Below are 23,368 nucleotides of genomic sequence, written 5' to 3'. Positions count from 1 at the left end.
GTCGGGCAAGACTTTCCCTTAACAAAACCATGCTGTGTCCAAGCTATAACTGAAGTCTTGTCTAGATGATCCTGCAGTGCTTCTTTAACTAGCAACTCCATTAATTTTCCTGGAACAGAAGTTAAAATCACAGGTCTATAATTACTTGTGTCAGTCTTTGATCCTCCTTTGTGAATTGGGATCACATTTGCACATCTCCAGTCTATGGGTACCTCCCCTGAGTCCAAAGAAGCTCTCATAATTATGGCTAAGGGTTTGCTTACTTCCTTTGCTGCCTCCTTTAATATAACTGGATAGATCCCATCCACCCTGGGTGCCTTTTTTATGTTTATCCTCAACAATTTCTCCTCCATTTTCCTCTCAGTTATTACAAAATCATCTAGCTCACTGCCAGAGTTTACTTCACCTCTGGCATTCCCCTTCCTGAATAACTCCTCATGTGTGAATGTAGATGCAAAATACTCGTTTAGTTTTTTTTTTTTTTTTTTTTAGTTTATTTAATTCTTTTAAAACCTTCAAAGAGAAAAACTTCGCTTTACACTTCAATTAGGTCATCACCTATATGCCTAGTTTTCAGACAATGCAATTTACAGAAGGCCAGTAAATGTGATAAGAATATCCTTTTGTGTGCTCCCAGCTAATCTTGTTGCTCTTCTGTGCACCCTTTCCAACAGGTTTATGCCTTTCTAAAACGAGGTTTGGATGCCTCATTTTAGGAAGGATAAAAATTTGCAGTATTCCACATCAGGGCAAACCACTGTCTCATACAAAGGGAAAATTGTCTCTTTCTCTGTGTTGACAAAGTTCCTATATATCATTAAGAAAAACTTCTAGCAGTCCTATTTGCACTAATCGGAGAACTTCATGTAGGACCATACTAAATGAGCTTTTTCTTTATCAACTGATTTGAGTTTCATCCAAATGGCATGTTATTGTGGGATTACTGCTATTCACATGCATTTATCAACGTTAAACCTCAATTGCCATTTTTCAGCTGATCGGCCAGATTTATCTAGATATCCTTGTTGTAACATATCATGATACTTTCATTAACCCAGCAGTAGTATAGCCCACTTTTATAACACAAGTGGTATGGCATCACCTGACAGGGATGAATTTTAATCTAAATTTTGCAAACATATTTAATATTTTGAATTGTGGTTACATTACACTAATGATGCTTGATCTTTTATCATTAGATTGCAAACTTAAGTTTATTATTTTTTAATAATAATATTTTTTAAATGCTATGTTTTTTGACCATCGGAAATACTCATTAGTTTTATTGAAACAAAAAAGTTTATTAATTATGCTTAATTTTAAAAATATTGTGGTACCAGAAAATAGAAACATGATACTATTAATCACAGCTGAATTTAAATTTGTAGAGATATTGATTGCATGAAACTTTGAAATTAATCCAGAAAACTCCTTGAAATTAACATTTTTGAATGAAAAAAAAATTATTGCTATTTATTCCTTGTTGAACTGAACTGTAAACTTGAAATAATTACATAATATCATTACAACATATAAGAGCGAGGAAGCCCAATTCTTCCTACTTTAAATAATATTGTTTAAATATAAGATAGCTTATCATACCTTTTTTGTAGGAAATTTCTTCACCTGATGCTCACATCAAATTGATGCGGTTAATATATAATATAAAAAATCTAAGTTTGTGATGAAATAATATCCATATTAAAAGATTGTTAATTTATATGGTTTTTAATAAAACTAATCTTGTATTCAATTCCAAATGTCTACTTAGCGCTACCAAGTAAGAGCAAAGCATAGTCTATGTACATCAATCTGCCCTAAACTAAACCCATCAGCAATAATATACTAGAAACAGAAGACAATTGTCAAACTATATTAAAAATTATATTAAAATTAAAAATATTTTAGACTCTACTTCTTTATATAGGACTAGGTTATTTTATACAGGACCGTGCTCACAAGAAGTAAAGTGACAAATTTAACAATATCCACTCTCTTATAATTTAAAATTAGTGCACCGCAACAAGATTATTTTTTGTTAACCAATGTGAATTGTGTTATTCACACATGCGAATAAAGGTCCATGAGTCCATAATATCATTACATAATTACATTCATCTCTATTCTTTTAAAGGTTCCTGTGACATTAAGCAGCAATACATGGGTGGTTTTTCTCACAGATCTGGATTGCCACGATTCAGATCTGCAAAATAAAATAACTGATAAAAAACTACTCTTGTGTGGCTGGTTTTAAACAAAAAAATGTAAAATTTTATAACTTTTGATTTACAGTTTTTAAAGTTTAAAAAAATTATTAAGAAAGAAATTACTGTAAGTATTAAAACAGTGGTAGGCTAGATCTTCAGAAAAACAGTTCACATGTGGCGACCTATTTATTGCATGAAAATCAGTTATTTATATAATAATAATAATGCCCATTTTAATGTAATAATTCAAATATGAAAATATGTAACTTCACTGTGATGAAAGAAAACTAGAAACTGTATGCAGCTACCCATAATGGGCTAACATAAAGGGTATGGCCTCCCAAAAGGGATCACAGTTTATACAAAATGAATATAATATAATTTAATCCAAACTGCAGCAAATACATGACTAAAGACACCAATAAGATGGCATACAAAGTAATAACTACTAATCTCCAACGAGTGAGTCACCACAATAAATATTTTCCCACTGGTCCTGTGAGAGGACAGGATGCTACTGTTGATTATCACCCTGACAACCATTATATTATCAGAAAACTTGGATAATAAACTTGAAATTCTTATCTCATCATCATTAAAAATTTTGAAAAAAGTAAAGGAGTCCAACAAAAACATGGATTAATGTGGAACAAACTATTGTTGTGGTACCTAACTCCACATTAGCCCATGAGGAGGATTAGCTATTTATAACTTCTTTTGCTTAACTATCTGTCATCCGTAGTATTAACTTTCCCCTAATTGTGTGGCTTTGCTGTAATTTAAGTATAGTTTATTTAAGGTCTAATGGTACCAGGGGTTCCCCCATCTCCGCGTAGTTTACATTGTCACTTGATACAGTACACTGTACAGGCCAGAGATTTAAAAGTGTATGGATATTGTGGTGTGTAGTGTCGTGTACCATTGTTCTTCTGACCATTTAGCTGCTGGGACCTGGTGGAGGCAGACCAGTTACACCAGTAATTTGTTTCACTCTGGCAGGCCCTACCACCTAATTTCCTGAGATTTCAGTGACTAGGGCCTTAAAAAAAAAAAAAAAAAAAAAAAAAACTGGGGAGAACGCTAGAATTGGAAAAGCCTGGTGAACGGGGTTTAATTTTGTCAAATTTAAATTTGGACGTGTGGGACATGTGGTAGTATACAGAGTAGGGGAGAGAGAGACTGAAGGCTGGGTGAAAAAGTCAGAAGTATGGAGACAAAAGAGAAGATGACTCCAATGATTTCCAGTGGGGCATATCCATGCCCCACCAGGAGAAAGTGGGAGGTGGGGAGGAAGGAAGGAGACAACAGATCATCCCCCCCCCAACAGGTTAGGGAAAGGAAGTGTGAGGCTAGGTGTCCTACCCAGATTGCCAACTGGCAAGGTGGCAGCTATACTGACAACAGTTTTTTTTGGTATGAATGTCCCCCCTTCATGTTAAAACCTCTAGCTCGTGTCAGGCTAGTCATACAACATAATGTATCAAATAAGCACACCTTTCAGTCATTGAGTGCCCTTATTTAAAGGGAGTGTTGCCGAAAGAAATTCACAAAGATATGCAACAAACGTTAGGGGAATCGTGCTTTATATGCCATGGTCAAAAACTGGAGTTGCAGAATTTAAGCAAGGACAAGACAGTGTTCAAGATGCACCCTACAGTGGAAGGCCTGTTACTGTGTCAACACCTGCAAATGCAGATGCCATTCAAGACATGATCTTACAAAACTGCAGAATAAAATTGAAGCACACTGAAAAGACATTCAACATCTCCGATGAGCAAACTCACGATATTGTGCCATATGTTTTAGGAATTAAGGTTTCTTCCAGATAGGTCCCTAAAGCACTGAATGCAGATCAACAGCAGTAAAGAGTGACACGGTGTCATGAGGTTGTGCTGCATTTTTAAAGTTAAAGCTCAGTTTTGGAGGCAGTATGTCGTTATGGACAAAACATGGATGCACCACTTTGACTCTGAAACAAAAGAACAATCAAAACAGTGGAAGCATCCCTCTTCTCCCCCTCCTAAAAAAGTTTTGAATGCAGAAGTCAGTTGGGAAAGCCATAGCATCTGTCTTGTAGGATGTAGGGGTCATCACGGTGGATTTCCTGGAAAGAGATGACAATGTTGAGTATTTTTCTAACCTATTTAGACATTTTCATAAGGAACTGAAGCTCAAGAGGCATGGAAAATTGGTCAAATGAGTCATCTTGCATCAAGACAAAGCACCGCATATAGTGCACATAGCATTTGTGACTTAGACAACATTGCCAGTGGATTCAAGCTACTACTCACCAGATTTAGCTACATCAGACTATTTTCTATTTCCAAATCTCAAAAATGAGTTGAAAGAACAGAAATTTGACGGCAACAATGTTATGATAGATTCAGTTAAAAACTGATTTAAGTCAAAATTTTTTGAATTTTATTTGAGTGGGTTATGAAAGCTAGTGGATTTTGCCAGTGTGTTGACTCAAAGAGGACTATGTTGAAGAATAAATGGATTTTCACAACTTTCCAGGATTCCTTCTATGGGAGACTAAAAACTTTTCAACCTCCTCTTGTACATGGCAGACTTTGCAGAGATGGTTAATACAGAGACACAAAATGAGTTTGAGGGAATTCTTAGGAACCACTGTAATGAAGCTGAATAGGTATGAATGTGCAAATGAAAGATATTTATCTGAGACTGAATGGATAGCACCCCCCCACTAACCCTCTCCTTGCTCCTGCTTGTTGTTTCCTCAGTTGCCACCACTGACAACTGAGGAAACAACAAGCAGGAGCAAGGAGAGGGCAACTGAGTTGCCACCACTGACTGAGGCACATTCCTAACAACTAAACAAGAATGGCCATAAAAACAAACCAGAAACTTTCACCAAAAGATGACCATCTTTTTACATGCAATATCTCAGAACAGAGAAGTAAAATGTATGATAAAAGAAAATGAATGATATAAAAGAAAATGAACATAAAATGTACGATATAAAAGAAAATGAACATAAAATGTACGATAAAAGAAAATGAACCTGAAACAAAAATTATATCTTAAGTAGAGAGACCACAACATGTATCCAGATGGAGTGGAAGGAGCATAGCTGACTAACCAAAAGTTGGACAGGTGCAAGAAAGGATGAGCTTAAAACCTAATGTTTCTGGGGCATACACTATACATGCAGTGCTAATACCTAGCAAGCAGTGTTTGTTCCCACCTTTGTAATTATGCTGTCAAACAGCTGGTGTTACAGAGCAGTGCACAGAATTCTAGTATTGCAATTCCCTCCCTACGTTGTCCTACTTTTGCTTGCTAAGCAGAGGCTGTCATACCAAGTCAAAGTTGTAAAACAACAGGTGACTGGGCTGCTGGCTAACTCCAACCCTGTATCATCCCTTCCCAGGGGTTGTTTTCTTCATAAGTGTAGAAAACTGGCAAAGAATTTCAAACTGTTAATCTGCAAGCTTGCCATTAGCGTCAATATTCTTTTATTTCGAAATGAATATTTGTAATAAAAGAGTAAAAACAGGCCAGTGACGGAAATTTTTGTTATTAAGATTTCGTCTTTCATTATAACAAATATAAAATAGCACTAAGTTTACGGGAAATCGGCCATGACCTATCACATAGTTCATTACAATATGTTGGGATGTTAAAAAGAGGGTCATTATAAAAAACTTCAACTTTACTTTTCAAAAAAGAAGCTATTTGTAATTTTTCTTAATGCAATGAAAAATTTTTTTTACCTTTCTTCTTGGGTACTGTCATATATTGCAAGATCAAGTGCAGCCATCCGAACTAGAACAACACCTGTGGAATATCCCCAGCTCCAAGTCTAATAACAAAAAAATATTAGCTAAGAAGGAATTAATACAAATACTAATAGGCAGTTATGATAAGTTATGGGAAACTAATTAGAGAATGACAAATAGGCCAAGTAGTCAATACTGAATTATAGAGAGTTGGTTGGTTGGTTGTTTTGGGTTTTATTAGCGCATTAGCGACTAAGGCTATAATGCGACAGAACCATGTCATGTAAAAGAAAAGATTTATATTTCAGCAACCTAAAAAATTAGGTCACTACATCAAGATGTATAGAAATAAGGATATATAAAAAGTTTATAAAGACAGTAGCTTTTAAATATGTGTAAAAATATTTAGACATTTTAAATCGCTAAAAATAGCTGATAAATTTGCATTGTCAGATAAAATCTGACTGAGTGTACGAAGCTCAGTCAGAGGGCTAAAAGCAGTAAAATATAGACTACGTTCATGCCTGTAAAGTGGGCACTCGGATAAAATATGTTTTACTGTTAAAAAGGTGTCACAATGCTCACACAGAGGAGTGTCATCTGCCCTCAGCAGGAATGAATGGGTAAGATGACTGTGTCCTATGTGGAGGCGAGCTGGAACAACTTTCTCTCAGCGGTTCCTGTGCAGACTCGACTGCCATGGTTTTATTACAGGCTTTATCTGATAGTTTGTTCGTGACCATTACAGAGAGTGCAGAGTCGAATTAGAATTGACTGAGCAGTATACAATTCTATAAATAATGTATCAAAAAACATGAATGTAACAATTTTGTATTATGTTCTCCAATGATAAGGGAAGTTAAATCATGAAACAGGATTTTGGAATTGCTATGCTGATGCAGAAAAACAAACAGTACCAACAAATTACAGGAAGAATTTTATGTGGCCTTATATACAAAAACAGTAGTGTTTTGTATATAAGGTCAGTTCAGATAGTCTTTAAAAGGAGACCTGGACTCAAATGTGTTGACTGTAGACTCTGAAAATGGGCCAAAAGATTTTATTCTCTTTTTCGGTTTTTTTCCCCCCCCACCATGGTAAGTCAGTTGGTCTCAGGCATAGGCTGCATAGTTTTTCCTCCTGTAAACTTGGGTTTTCATTCAACAAAGTAAGCAAACTAATTTTCAGGCAAGAATATACACACTGACATCTCATAGCCTTGCCTACTTTGTGGAAAAAAAAAACAAAAAAACAATTACATGGTATAGACACCACAATCTCTTCTTTTATACATCAGAGTTCAAAGTCATTAATTAGCAACTATTAGTTTTCAAACTTAATACTGTCTGTGCATAATGTAATATAAAATAACTAAAATGAATGTACAACTGCTATTTTCACTATGATATTTGTAATTTCCCAAAAAATACAAACAGTTCATGTTAGCCAACATCTCCATAACTTCACTTCATTAATTCAAAAGTTCCAACGTACTAGCTCAGAAAAAATACATTAATATCCACTGAACGGTGTGGGCATAAATTTGTCAATGAAGCTACTTATTCAACAGAAAGATAATATATGAAGGAGAATAGGCCTGTGTTTCCATAGTTTAAGTGAAGAATAATACAGCAGGGCCAGGGGAGGCAGTAACTAAGATAAATTTAATAAGTTAAGATTAATACAAGAAGCTTTCAAGGTGACGAATTCCTTCCTTAGCAAGTAAAAGATACATACAGAAATGCAAACATAATATTGTCGTGCTTCCTGCCGACAAGGGACGTCACACAGTTATACTGGACCGTTCGGAGTATTTGAACAAGGCCCTCACTACAAGATCCCAATGTTTACGAGCCTACAAGTGACCCACCCATCAAAGTCTTAGGGCAACTAGAATCAAACATTAACAAGTTGATATACAAGTGGTTCAAATCTGGGAAGATCTTAATGTTGACAAAATGGCAGTTGCATGCCACGGGCTGCCAGCTCCCGCAATTTTATGGCCTGCCAAAAGTTCATAAGCCAGGCATTCCTCTCTGGCCCATCGTGTCCTGTTGCAATTCGCCAACATACAAACTGTCAAAACACGTCGCCCACCTCCTAATGCCTCTAGTGGGAAATACGGTCTCCAACAGTGAGGAGTTCCTTCGCCTCATCAAACAGCTTACAGTTCTTGATGATGAGATCGTGGTGTCCTTCAATGTTGTCTCTCTATTTACCTCCATGCTGTCGTTTGTACCAGATGTCTTCTAGAGAATGATCCCAGCCTATCAGATAGAACATCATTATCTACAGAAGATATCTGTGCCACCCTTAACCTGTGTTTGTCAGGTGGTGTCATCGCATTTGGCAATTCTCTGTACAAACAGATACACGGTACGGCTATGGGTGCCCCTGTCAGTCCCTCGTCACTAACATCGCAAAGGAGGAGTTAGAGGAATACATATTCCTAAAAGTGCCGGTACAATTACTATGTGGTGCAGACATTTGATGATATTTTCACCATCATCCCCCCCCATGGTTCAGATGTGGCACTGTTGGAGTACCTCAACTCCTTATCCCCCTTCATCCAGTATACTTTAGAGTTGGAAGCGAACAGGTCCCTTCCTTTCCTGAATGTTTTGGTGAAATGAGTGGGCCCAAACCTGGAAAACTCAGTATACCTAAAGCCAATGTGGTGCAGGCAATTCACTAACTACAGGTCAGCCCATGCCCCTTGTCATCTAAACAGCACCGCATGCACTCTAATCTCTCGAGCTTGGAGCCATTCCAGCTCGGAGGAAGCCAGCACACCGAGGTTTCCAGAGTAAAAGCTGACCTAACCAATTGTGGATACCCAGCCCCGTGTGTTAGACAGGTGCCTGCTACAAGCACAAGAACTTGCAACTCGCCCAAGGCCCACGTCCCCCCACAACAGTGTGCCTATATTCCTTAATATCCAGGCACTTCAGACCAGATTTCTAAGATCCTGCATGAGTACTGCATTAAATATGTATAACTCCCTGGAAGGAGCTTACGATCTCAGGTCTCGAGTGTAAAAACATCCACTGTCCCTCTCTTATGCAGCAGAACTGTATACCGCGTAACTTGCCACGATTGTGGCAGTTGCTATATAGGGGAGAGCGCCAGACATCTTCAGGGCCACCTTGCGGAACACGATAGGTTGATCAGCCTGGATGAAACTGAGAACTCTGCAATCGCGGAGCATTTTTGGTCAACTCATCATGACCTCAACCCCAGATGCGACCGTGAGGTGATCGACCAATCTCGCCACTACCATTACCACCTATGGTTAGAATCGTTAAATATATCCAGCTGTCCAAAAGTCTTAAATCACTGCAAAGGTACAAGGCTACACCCTATTTTAGAGTCAATAGTTTTGAGGCACAACAAATGCTGGCAGCAATCCCATATACGCCCCATGCACCAACAATGAGCGCCCGATCTAGTGAATGAATGTCCGTACAATCTCACATTCATGTGCATGCTCTCCAAGTCATCTGAGCATGCACAGCCTATTTAGTATTAAATTTATCTTAGTTACTGCCTCCACTGGACCTGCTGTATTATTCTTTGCTTAAGATAGTATATATCACACAGAGATATAATATACTGTCAGTTCTATGTTATTTTACACCAAAAACAACTTGAATATGCATAATTATAATAATGAAAAAAATATTAGTTTTGATCAAGGTTAAAGAAATAATTAAAAAGCAATAAACTTTTAAATGATAGAAATGAATAAAAAATAAAACTTCATTGTCAACAGAAGAATAACTATTTATTTGAAATGATATATAGCAGGGGTGGCCAATGAGTCGATCATGGATTTAATTTCGGTCGATCATGACGTATTTTAAATATACAGTCATCCCTCGATTTGTACACCTTGTGCAATGTAATTTTTGAGATGGTAGATCACGGCACATTTTGAAGGAAAAAAGTAGATCGCATCACAAATTGAGTAGGCCACTCCTGATATATAGTGTACTTAAATAATTAAATATAAGTGCAGTTACTTACAGGTACTCTTCGCCCAACAAAGTGTGGTGCTGCTGTATTCAGATTTATGTCCAATAGCCCAGAAGGAACAACAAAACTCTCTGGAAAACTAAAAAGGAATAACATAAAATGCTTAAAAGTGATTTCTAAAACAAAAAAAAAACAAAAAAAACCACTAACATCCTGCATGGTATCTTCTAATGCAGTAACAATCAATATATGAGAGATAACTATAAAGAGGAGGCTCCAATACATTAAGAATCTTTTGAATACATTTTACAATTTTTTTTTTTTTTTAATGAAAACCCCAAACACGAGAGGTATTAGAAACTATGGTACTTAGTACTGTGCTTGGGTTGGAGGTTGAGAAGCCGAAAGAAGATATTTGTTGACATTAGACTTGAACTTCTGTAGACTGTAATTTTCAGGACATATGTATGAAGGAAGGTTGTTCCAGAAAACGGCAGTTGAATGAATAAACGAGGAAGATGAAAAGTTGGTTCTGTCAGTTTGAAGTTGGACAGTAAATGGATGTTGGCTGATGGTGACACATGTTCGAATTGTTTTGAAAGAGAGAGCGGGAATTATAGAAGCAAATTCAGAAGAACTTGGAAGTATCTGTAGAAAAGGCATGCAGCAGAAACAGTATGTCTATAAGACAGCGAGTGGAGAGACTCTGTTAGAGAGGAGACGTTAATTAACCTAACTGCCCTCTTATAAATGAAATCTAGAAGCCTGAAAGAGGTTTTGGGGGCACTGCTCCAAGTGTGGGAACAATATTTCACTAGGGCAGATTTGCATCTTGTACAGAGTGAACAGCTGTTTGGAAGAAAAGTAATGCCAAGAGCAAAAGAGAAAACCAAGTTTTTTAGATGTAGAGGAAGCAATATTTGTAATGTGCTTGTGCCAAGACAGATTAGAAGTCAGGATAATCCCCAAAAGAGATATATTATCTTGCCTAGATATTGGAGTGTCACCAAAGATAAGCATAGGAGCAGAAGAATCCTTTTTGCGAGATATAAGACAAGACTGAGTTTTAGAAGGATTTAAATCAATTAAGTTGTCTTTGCCCCACTGGAGAATTACCTGGAGATTGGCATTTAAGGAATTGGTAGCGGATATTCAAGAAGTTGAAGCTGATTGAGCAGGGAAAGGTTTCTCAAAATGGAAAGTGGAATGCAATGTGCTATCATCGGCAAAACTATGGATAGGATTTCCAGTCAATGGAAGATGGTCATTAATATACAATAGAAAAAGAGTGTGGGAAAAAACTGATCCTTGGGGGACACCAGTATTAGTGGAGAAGAGAGCCATCTACCATCACCCTCAGGTGAGCAATCACAGAAAACTGGATAACCAATTATAAAAAACAGTTGGCAAACCATAAGATGGAAGCTTGTTTAGAAGACCTTTATGCCAAACATGATCGAAAGCCTTTGAAATGTCAAGAGCAACTGCTTGTGTTTCACCAAACTTTTCCATTGAATTTGTCCATAAATGGGTAACATAAGCCAGAACATCACCAGTGGATCGACACCGACGGAATCCATATTGGCGATTGATCAGAAAGAAGGTTTATAGGTAGTTTTTAAAAGTTGGCGGTTAATCGATTTCTCCATTACTTTAGAAACAGAACAGAAGTAACTGCAATGGGATAACTGGATGGGCGCGATTTGTCACCTTTTTTAGGAACTGGCTGGATATGAGCAAATTTCGAAGCAAAAGGAAAAACACCTTTGGAATAAGAAAATGAAAAAAGGCGGCAAAGGACAGGAGTAAGTTCAGGAGCACAGGTTTTGAGAACAAGTGGAGAAATACCATCAGGACCTGGAGCATTTTTAGGATCACATCTCCAGTCGCTATGGACTGGAGATGTGAAAATATATCCCCAATTCATACAGGGGAATGAAAAGGCAACATGGGTAATTACAGACCTATTGGCTTAATGTCTGGTCTAGGGAACACAATGGAACCACTGGTTAAAGAAGTAATGTGGGACCATTTGGATAGGCAAGCAATTATACTGCAATCACAGCATGGATTTGTGAAGGGGCATCTTTGTCTAACCAATGTGATAGTCTACTATGATGCAGTGACCAAGGAACTGGATGCAAACAATAATTTTGACATCATATACTTGGATTTCAGGAAGGCTTTTCTGTTGCACATAAAAGGCTGCTGTACAAATTGGAGAAATGTTGCATTAAGGGCAAGTTACTGCTATGGATAAAATGGAAGAAGACAGATTTGGTTATCAATTGACACTGTTTTTTGTGGACTAATGTTATTAGTGGAATTCAACAGGGGCTCAGTGCTGGGTCCATTGTTGTTTTCAATATTTATCAATGATACTGATGAAGGTATATCAGGCTTAACGTCTAAGTTTGCAGCTGCTACAAAGGTTGGTAGGATAGTTAATGACAGTCATCAGGGCGAGCTACTGCAACAAGATCTAAGGAAATTGGGTTGATTTGCTGAGAAAGAGCAGTTGAAGTTCTTGAAGTTCAACATTGACAAATGCAAGGTACTGCAAACAGGTAGCAATAACCCCAGAGTAACTTATCAACTGTGTGGTACTACACTCAGAGTAGTGGAAAATGAAAAAAAGATCTGGGGGTAATTGTGCAGTCAGACATGAAATTCTCTCAGACGTGCAGACATGCTGCCAGGGCAGCTCACGGAGTTTTGTAAATTATATAGAGAAACTTTGCTAGGAGGGATATGGGGGCAATTATTCCTTTGTATAAGGCCATGGTTAGGTCACATCTTGACTACTGTATACAGGTCTGGAACCTCACTTTAGGAAGGATGAGATCTGTTGGAACAAGTGCAGAGGAAGGCAACCAGATTGGTTAAGGGAACAAAATGGTGCTCTTATCTGGGCAACTAGGCAAGGAGATCTGATTGAGATGTTGAAAGCCTTGAATGGATTGAGTGAACTGAATGTTAATGGTATTCTTCCACTTGAGCAAGGATGGTTGTAGGAAAGATGTGAAAAGTTTGCATTCACCTAGAAGGTGGTTGATTGTTGAAACAGGCTTCCATTTCCATTTTGTTGTGGAAATGGGGATGAGTTGAATAAATTCAAGGGAGAACTAGAAAAATTCTTGGAGGGTACGCATGGGTGAACTGTGTGTTTTTTAGTTGATGCTATATCAGCTTGCTTTCTTGCATCATTTATTACTACTACTAATACAAATAAGGTGAAAAGCTATCAGAAAAACTTGTCATTGAGAACCAAACTGCATATTCTAAAAAAGAATGGATTTGGGGGAGTGCTAGATTTACCATTTTGCAGTTTTGACCAATTTAAAAATTAACAGTACCACAAGTTATTATTGTAAATGACAATAATAACTTTTCCCAATTTAGGTTCTGTAACTAAGATTTCTTGAACATATACTGTATTTATGCTTTATTGCATAATTTACATAATTTATGAATTTAAAGGTTTATGCTGAGTTTAATATTGTGATATAGAGAAATGGTGCTCTAAAATTAGCAAGAAACACTAGTCGCACCAACCAGTTAAAATTATTTACGTTACTTCCTATGGATAACCCCCCCCCCCACTTCGCACACTGTTTTTATGATGGCCCTAATTAAGAGTGCTAAGCAGAAGATGTCAGTATTTTTGTAAAAATTTGTATCTCTGCATGATTTTGAAAAACTATATTGCATATATTGTGAAAAACTATATTGCATATACACATTCATTACTTGCCATTAACATGGCAAGTAATGAATGTGTACATTAAGCCGACTGTAAATGTACAAATATACAGGTTTCACTGTAGGCATTTAAATCATATTCACATAAATTAAATGGCACAAACCTTTCACAGAGCTGGAATTCCTCATTTGCCTGAGTTATTCTCCAACCATACAAACAGCCACACCTCTCAAGTTCATTTTTCCAATCTTTGGGGGAGGAAAAGGCCAAAGAGTTGAACTTCATCTGGTCTGTTTCTAGAAACAAATTTGCAGTTCATATAATCTGTACAACAAAAATTTTTTTGACATTTTTTTAACACAAAGAAACTCAGCTTAATCAACTGCACAAAAATGGATCTTTTAAATACACTTGGTAAATCTTTTTCTTTTTTATCTTTATTATTTAAATACGGCAAAGGAGCCTAATGATTAAGTACTGCAGTCAAATCACTTATCACTTTAACCCCCCTCCATCTAGAATTGGTGGTCAAGGCTATTTCCAAGGCATCACTAAAAAGAAGTTCTGAACTTTTTTTTTTTTTTTTTTGCTTCACTGAATATTCGCTAATGCTTAGCACTGCTACGAGGAATTTGGGAAAAAAAGGTCAATAACTTGGATTATTTCCAGCATCCTTGTGCACTAGTCAGTTCCCAAGCCAAGGACTACTGTATTTTTTCTTTCATAACTTCTGGCTAGGTTCTTACACTGAAATTAATAGATCTGATGTGAAAAAATCTACTGTGCCATTTACTTTATCTTCAATGATACAAAGAACTACTAAACTGACTACGAAAAAAATTCAAAATTTGCACATGATGCACTATCATTTGATGAAATTTGTGCTACCTCAGCATCTAAAAGACCATAATTTTTCAATGGGAACTTGTGCGCCATATAATCACATGCAGCAATAAAGTATATTCTCACTGAACAAAAGAACAATCTTCTGCTCTAATTTTCTATTCTACACAAACACAAAATTTGCAGTAGAAATGCCAATGACTAAGTCAGAATCATCATTCTGATTCTTTCTAATAGGATAATCTACATCCAAAAAATGGAAGTGAAAGATTTAAAAAGTATAAAAAATTTGCACATAACATTTATCAACATAGCTAGGAGTAACAACTTCAGTTCAAGGTTGTGAGGTATGCTATATTGAAGAGCAATGTTGGGATTTTCAAACATTGGCATAAAATTTAAAAGAAACAAGCAAATTGCTTTATTCAAATAAGTAGAAGAAATATGAACAAACTTCCAAACAAGTGAAGGTAACGTGCCATAGAGTTTTCTGCTTGCTTGGCCTTTTTAGGATTGCTTTCACCAGATATTGTGAGACTCAGTTCTTTTTCTTGGGGAGTTCATTAATATGCCTTCTTTGAAAACTCTGAAAAGTGCTCATTATGGCCATTTTCACTACTTCTAGACTTAAAAACTAGATTTAAAAGTTTCAATTAATGCATGCCATTAAAGTAAAAAATATTTTGAAATGTGTTTAAAATATTGGCTCTTTTTGTGTAAATATTTAAGTAGAGTTTTGACAGTTTGTTCCAGATAGCAGTAAATGCCAGAAGTGAATATTCATGCATTAAAAATCTTCAGATAAATAAATTACAGTGGCAGTGATCATAAGCTACTAATGTGAGATTTACTTAAAAAATAACTATTATCAAGAATAAAAGAAGGGATTTTGCTTTTGTAAAGGTGACCACAATGGTATTAGATAGTTTTTAAATTCTTTTCAGCGGGGACCAACCGATAATATTATCAACGGCAAATTCTAAATGGGAAGCATTCAGGGAAATAATTGTTGAGATTAATAAGCTTTTTTTTACCAACAAAGAGTTAGACCTAAGCCCTCTTAATTGGTAAAAAAAACCCTCAAGAGTTCAAGGTTTAGACCTAAATTATGTCAGAAAAACTGATAGAACTAGTGGAAGAGAAAAAAAATGCATGTGACGATTATCACTTATCGGGGCATACAGAAACCTATAGTAAGTATAAACTAGTTCGCAATCAGGTCACTTAGGAGGTTAGACAAGATAAGAAAGATTATGAGAAGTCTTTTTTGCTAAGAATGCAAAGAAAAGTGACAAAGAATTTCTCACTTATGTTAGCACTAGAAGAAAGGAATAAATGAAAAAAATTGGTTTAATGGATATGAATAGCATAAAGAGTATTGATGATCTGCATTCGCGAATGAAGAAGTGTGTAGGGATGGGAAAACCAAAAGTATACCATGTTATAACTGAAGGCTAAATGATTGTGACAATTGAGAAGAAAGTAGAGGAGAAATCAATGAAGCTAAAAGTAAATAAGTGACCTGTGGAGTGATGGAATCTACCAATTATATTAAAAGAATTAGCAAAGGAGCAAACCTTTGGCTAATTATGAGAGCATCTTTGGATTCGGGGAAGGTCCCTACAGATCACAGGTGTGAAAATGTGTTTCTTATTCACAAGTGAGGTGAGTAATTACAGACTTGTAAAGCTGGGCTTCCTGAAAATAGTAGACTCAGTGGTTAAAGAAGTAATGCAGGATCATCTTGATAGGAATGTAGTTAGGTGGCAATGACAACATGAATTTTCAGCAATACCCCTGTTTGAGTGGACCATAGTTCAAGCCTGCATGACTGCTAAATATGATTAATGATTGTATTTATTATCAAAATAATTAAATGTAAACTCCTCTGACCAGTGGTCATGCCACAATATAAACAACTTTTTTTTTTTTTTTTTTTAAACTCTGATTCAGTAAAAAAGGATCTGGATTACGCACTAAGATTTCAGTAAAGCTTTTGTACTGTCCCATATGAAAAACTTTTGTGCAAACTGGAAGTGTGGCATTAGGGACAATTATTGTTATGGATAAAGGGATGGCTGAGTGGCCAAAGACAGAAGGTAGTTATTAATTGGAACTGCTCTTCCTGGATTGTTATTAGTGGAAAATCCACTTCCTGTGGAGATTCAGTAGTGGCCGCTTACTGTTTCCATTATTTAATGATATTGATGAAGACAAAGTGACATGTATAAGTTTGCTGATAGGGTGGTTAATGACAGGAATGGGTGATTTTTGTGATTTCTATTCTTTTTTTTTTTTTTTTTTTTTTTTGCCTTTATTGGATTACTGTATTAGTGTATTCGGACAGTGTATTCTTGTAGGGATGACATCCTTTATTCCACATTTCATCCTAAAATTTTAATCTAAACTTTGGCTTTCCAATATTCATGCGCTAAGGCTGTCCAAGGCAAAAATGTAGCATATCTCAAATGGCTCATTTTCAAATCTCCAGCTTTATTTTTCCGATACACTAAAGCTAGTAACAATTGTAACAACTATTAATCAATCCACGCTTGATGTTGAACAAGCTTTACAACCTCAGAGGTTTACTTTTTTTTGTGCTCCAAGATTTGTGTTGATTATAAAGTGGGTATAATAGCATTTCTTGGATTAATTTTGTGTGCCCCTGAATCCGCTGGTGACGATGAGTTTTTCGATGTGTTTTTCATGCCGAACGTCTAAGGCATTTAATAGTTATATTGACTCTTAAAATTTTGCATTGTGTTGGTTGATTCCACGGCGTGCACAATGGCTAGGCTACGCCACACATTTGGCAGGCTGTTGTTATATGTTGTTATTTTTAATTTGATTACTACTACTGATCTAGCTTAATCTTAACTACTTATTTTGTGCTCCCTGAGTTAGATCAGATGTGTATTTTGCTATATGATTCTATATATTCATGCTAGTTTATTTATGGATTGGTGCTCTTGTACAGTAATTACAACTACATAGTGGTAGCCATTGCTTCTTCCTAAAGTGGAACATTAGAGCTTTGTTTGCTGTGCTTTGGTCATGTGACCCAGCTCTGATTGGCTAGCATAAACACTCAATTGAAACTGGCACTTAGAACTCAAATTAATATAGTATTTGAAAATGATTATTAAATATCAATGTCACGATTATGAACTAGGCTAACCAGAGGGTTAATTGAAGGTGATAATTAATAATTGATCTTTAATTTGAACTGTGACAAGATATGATAATACAGTCCTTTGTTGACGGTATTAGTAATCATGATATATATAGTGGCTATATATATTAAATTTTACCCATCAGTGCCCACTTTTGGAATTAGTTGGAACTATCTTTTCCAGGAGAATTTCTCCCATTCTCAGTTGACTCTTTCAGGAGACTGTCTAAAAATCAGTAGACTTTGAAACTACTAATTAACTGCGGAGGGTGGGGTGGGGGAATCATCCAACTTTCTGAAAGTCACCAACCATTATGATTCCACGTGAAGGGTCTAGCTCCACTGATGCAGAGGATGCTGCAGATGATTCTGAGGCACCAGTGCTTCTTCCCCTTCAGGCCCTCAACAGATTTATGCCTAAAAAGAAGAAAAAGAAAAGCAGTATGAAGTCGAAATATCGACAACAAATCTGTTCTCCTGGGCCATCCCTGATGGGCGAGAACAGTAAATTATCATGCCTCCGTAGCCAAGTGGTCAGGAGCGGGAGTGCAGTAGCACACGCTCTTTAAGTAGACCGAGGTTCAAGCCCCTGACTGCTGAATACGGTCGATCTGCCAACCCACACTGGACCAGCGTGGCAGATTATGGTCCATTTCCCTCAGCATGAATTGTTGAGGAGGCTTCCATCCTGCAGTGGGTTGATAATGGCTGTACTTTACTTTTTTTTTTTTTTTATTCTGATCCAGACCCACTTTTGTCATCCAAATTTGAATTCAGCATATCGCCTCTGGTCGCTGCAGCTGCCTTCAGATCCCGTGCCTCAGCCTCTCCAGATCCAACTACTCCTTGCTCTCCCTCATTATGGCTACCTAAGCTCTCATGTCTTCCCCAGCTTCTCCACCACTTCCTGCATCACAACTGGCACAGGAAACTTCAGAAACGTCTGTCACACCAGTTCCTTCAGCTAGCATCACTGCCCATGTTCTAGCAGCCTCTTCAACACTATCTAGCACTGTTCATACTATCTCTTCAGCTCCTGTTACTCCAACCACCCTACCTTCCCAATCAGCTCTTGACCAAGCTATTGCCTCTGGTATCTAGCCTTCTGGTAGACTTGCTATCCTAGCTCCCTGTGCCCATACTGGAAGAGTTAATGCTGACAACTCTGCACCCCTGCATCGGGTTGTTGCAATACTCCATAAAAAGCTGGTCGCATTCTTAAACCACAATGCTAATAGATTTATGAAGTCAGCTGGTAACTATGTACAATATCCTGAAAGAGGCCTCTGAGGTCAGGAAAATTCATGTCTAGGAAATAAGTGAAATCATACACCAACCATTAGATGAATTTTACTGTAACTAAGATTTTACAAATAACAAAGAATATATAAAAATATTATATAATTTACTATAATTTACAATAAACTGATGGCTGTATATTATGGAATGCTAAAACTATAATAAAATCATTTACTATAAAATATGCTAAATATAAAGATTAAAAGCGTTAAAAAACCTGAAGATTTCGAGAGCATCAGCTCTCTTCCTCAATAGTGATAAGACTTCCTGCAACAGTACAAGAATTGTGGAACAGCCTGGAAACATCTCCATGGCACTCCTCATAGACAACAAGAAGCTCAAGACAGTCAATGAAGAGTGCTGAGGAGATGGTTCTAGAAAAAGTCACTGATACTTTCTCCAAGTTCTCACCCAACCCACTGGAGAATTCAGATCAGGACCAAAACTGTACTACCTGTTGTGTGCCTCCAGTTTGCTCATATGCTGATGTTGCAAGACCCAATTCTCTCTCAACAAACCCAGATCCTATTCCTAACCTCCTGAACAACAAGCCAGAGCCTGAAAGACCTCAACATATTCTCATCCTTAGAGCCACTGATGACTCCAAGCTGAAAACTAGCAATACAGTCAAAGAATTTGTTCAGAATACTCTTAATGAGTTTAAAATGATTAAAGTGAAATAACTAAACCCCCATATGCAATAAAGGGGTTTTACTATAAGCTGCCTCCAAAAGGACTTAGATAATATTTTCACAGCCAGCTCCCTTCACTCAGCTGGGGTATCGGTCGGCCCTCCTAAGCTTAATAACCCCTCAGTTCTTATTTACAATGTCCCCAATTCTGCAACTACCGGCAGACCCCCTAGAAGATTTGTTCCAGCAAGAACTTAGCAGACTATGGAATTACCATAGAGGATGTCAAGAAGGAAGTTACATTTAGATTTTCCACAAACGCAAAAAGAAATGCAATAGCACACCAAGTAATAACACTCAGTCCTAGCCTGTTTAAAAAAGTTATGTCTCTGAACAGAATCTTTCTTGGCTGTAGTACCCACAAGTTCAGGCCCTTTACGGTTGTCACAAGGTGCTTTCTTTGCCTGGGATACTGGCATACATCACTCCACTTCACCAACATGTTGCGCCACTGTGTCCGGAGTTGGAATGTGCATGCAAAGTGCCCAAACTAAGGTGAACCCCTCAGCTGTATAAATTGCAAGCATAGGAAGAAGGATCACCAACATTCAGTTAGAGAGGTTACTTGCCCAGAATATCAACATCTCCAGATCAGTTTTGCACCAGTCAAGCCTGGCAGCTACATCTTCTCATACACAGGACAACTATGACAGCAACAACCCCATCCTAAGCCTCAGCATTATACAGATTAACGGTCAATGCTCCCAAATGAAATCAGACAAGCAGCTGAAGCCTGGATTGCTACAATATCAGATTGATATTGTAGCAATCCAGGAGCCCTACGCTATCAAGGTTCCAATGGGTAACACGTACAAAATCACTGGTTACTCCATCCAAACAAAACTTATACAGCCCACCAGCACTGATCCAAAGTCTTGTATTATGATTGCAGCAGAAACTCTCTAAAATAATTTAGAAAATATAAATGTAAGAATAATAATTCATTGAATTTTAAAAGCCAATTAAATAGAAATTTAATGGTGCCCCCTCTGACGGGCACCAGGTTCAAATTTATGTGAAATATCACCAACAGAGATGTAAACCACTACAATAAAACAAAACAAAAATAAATCAAAAATAGACTGACCATTACGCCCCTACTACTTTTGTCAGTAGTGTGGTTTGGCACTGGAGGACTCTTATCTGTTCTATTTTTAATTTTTGCTGCATCAGGACCACCGCTGTTCAAGTCCTCTGCATTGGCGGTTCGATCTGGGGATCGGGTGGCGGACTGATCTTTCGATCGATTCTCCTTTATGGTGATTTGTCTAGCGTTCGAAATGCAGCGATTCCTTGACCATTATTGGCCTTGTGGTCCTCTGTCAAGATGGAGCGTAATGGTCAGTCTATTTTTGGTTTATTTTTGTTTTATTGTAGTGGTTTACATCTCTGTTGGTGATATTTCACATAAATTTGGACCTGGTGCCCGTCAGAGGGGGCACGGTTAAATTTCTATTTAATTGGCTTTTAAAATTCAATGAATTATTATTCTTACATTTATATTTTCTAAATTATTTTAGAGAGTTTCTGCTGCAATATATTTTTACTCTTGTTACCCCTCTCTTCCCTCCCTGCTTGGTTTGATTTAATTTAGACTATTTTTGCTCTTGTCTTTCTTGCCATACTGCTGGCATTATTTTATTTTAACTCTCATTCTAATTTATTTTTATGGTTATATTTCAAGCATCATGTAGAGGAATATGCTTTTTGCTGTCTCTGATGTATGCTGTACCTTTTTATTTTTTATAAAAGATTCCGTTTCCAACTATTTTAAGCATTATCCAATATATATATATATATATATATATATATATATATATAACTAATATAAAAATATATATAACTAATTAATTGAAAAATATATAAATATTTTTCTTCATTCTTGTGAGGATATTATGTGGTGTTTGAAATTTTGGCATATTAGGGATATAGTAGCAATATTTTATTAGTCATTCCTGAGTTACATAAAACTAGACTTACGTAAGAAATCCTGGAACGCATCTCTTACGTATGTTGGGGACTTACTGTACTATTGTAAATTGCCTTTAGCATTTTATCAATTACACGCTCAGCTTCTTTCTGTTAATAGAAAGTATTTCCCTCTTTACTTTGTTGATCAGTCTCTTCTGTTTTGTCTCTAAGGTCAAATTTATTCACAGCATTTTGATGTGGAAAACAATCTTCACTCTTACTGATATTATTGTCAGAACTATTTGTTTGAACTAAATTCTTTTTCTTCAGTTTCTGTTTCTTCACTAGTAACCCTGAAAACTAAATGCGAACAGCAAACAAAGTTCAATTTATAGACACTTTGTTTGCTAAATATTGAAAAACTATGTGAAAATGCAACTGTTCACATTTTTTGTTTCCCTATATTTCCAAAAAAGAAATGTAACAGGCTGATAAGTAATAAGAAAATAATAGATTAACTGAATCTTTCTCTTGCATCAGAAGAAATGAGCTTGTTCTGCTTTTAATTGTCATTTATTCTAAGAGGAGTAAAACCATTAGTTATTAAAACAAATTAGACTCCATGAAGTAACACAAGACAAAGCAACTGGAGGTAACTATAAACATTCTGGACTAGCTGAATGCACACCAGTCACTTATCCTACACATAAATAAAACACTCACTGCAAGAATTTGGCAATTAAATAAAATGACCAGTGAATTTGAGAACAATATGAGGCACATCCAGAAAGTAAAGACCCAAGTTTTCCACACACTACACAAATATCAAGATATAAAATTTTATTCAAAAATTATTTAGGTTAAAAATTTCACTATTTTTCTATATAATCACTAAGAGCATTTAAGCACTTGACATATTTAGGGGAAAATTTTTGTATTATCTAGCAGTAAACAAAATAATAAATAAATATCCATTTAATTGTTGTGACAGACAAATACATAACTGACTAGAGACAACAAACCCGACACAACTGAGGCAAGAAGGAAAGATACACAAATAATAACAAAATGAGTCTTATTTACACACACACACACACACACACACACACACACACACACACACACACACACACACACACACACACACACACACACACACACACACACACAGGTTAGAAAATAGAATGGCATCAAGTTTCCTTGCGATATTGGTAGTAAACAGAGAAGAATATATCAACTTTAAACTGCTAAATAAGTTCGAAAGACAGACGAGGAAAGCACATACCAGGAGAAAAGATTTAGTTAGAAAGAGAAGAATTAATGATGGCTTCTACATAGTACTCCTTGGAGGAATATGCTATACAACCCTCTCCTAAATAGGAGGGGCTTGTCAAGCATTTGAGATGAGTTTGGAAACACTGGTAAGATTAAATGTGAAGCATCTGTATCGGTGGAACCCAATTTAAGTTTTCTTTCATTATAGTGAAAGCATTTGAGAAGAGTTTGGAAACACCAGTAAAGATTAATTGTGAAGCATCTGTATCGGTGGAACCCAATTTAAGTTTTCTTTCATTATAGTGCAGAAGATTAACATTAGCAGAGGCACATGATGCAAGAAAGCAAGCTTATGTAGCATCAGCCAAAAAAAAAAAAAAAAAAAAAAAAACCCCACTTCCATTTCACCCCTCCATTCATTTCAAATACATGTCCAGCTAAGCCTTAAATTTATTTAGGCTATCAACTTCCACATCAAAATATGAAAGTCTGTTCACCAATCAACTACCCGCTGGTTAAAGGCAAATTTCCGCACATCTATCCGATAA

The 23,368-nt window shown here is 36.6% G+C and overlaps 1 protein-coding gene across 3 annotated transcripts in view; it reads right to left on the bottom strand.

The window, feature by feature from the left end:
* LOC150080663 (myotubularin-related protein 10) overlaps positions 1-23,368 on the bottom strand; it is a 240,041-nt gene that overhangs the window by 68,171 nt on the left and 148,502 nt on the right. For all 3 annotated transcript variants that reach the window (XM_090381920.1, XM_090381921.1, XM_090381922.1), the window contains exons 7-9: positions 13,792-13,924; positions 9,977-10,064; positions 5,945-6,033 (exon numbers count right to left, since the gene is read on the bottom strand). In XM_090381920.1, coding sequence (XP_090238046.1) covers positions 5,945-6,033; positions 9,977-10,064; positions 13,792-13,924 — 310 coding nt within the window. The remainder of the gene's footprint in view (positions 1-5,944; positions 6,034-9,976; positions 10,065-13,791; positions 13,925-23,368) is intronic.

This window comes from Mastigoproctus giganteus, chromosome 9 (genome assembly GCF_048544385.1).
Source record: "Mastigoproctus giganteus isolate SK-2022 chromosome 9, ASM4854438v1, whole genome shotgun sequence".
NCBI lineage: Eukaryota > Metazoa > Arthropoda > Arachnida > Uropygi > Thelyphonidae > Mastigoproctus > Mastigoproctus giganteus.
Note: the sequence above shows the minus strand (reverse complement) of the source record. Positions and strands in the feature narration are given on the sequence as shown.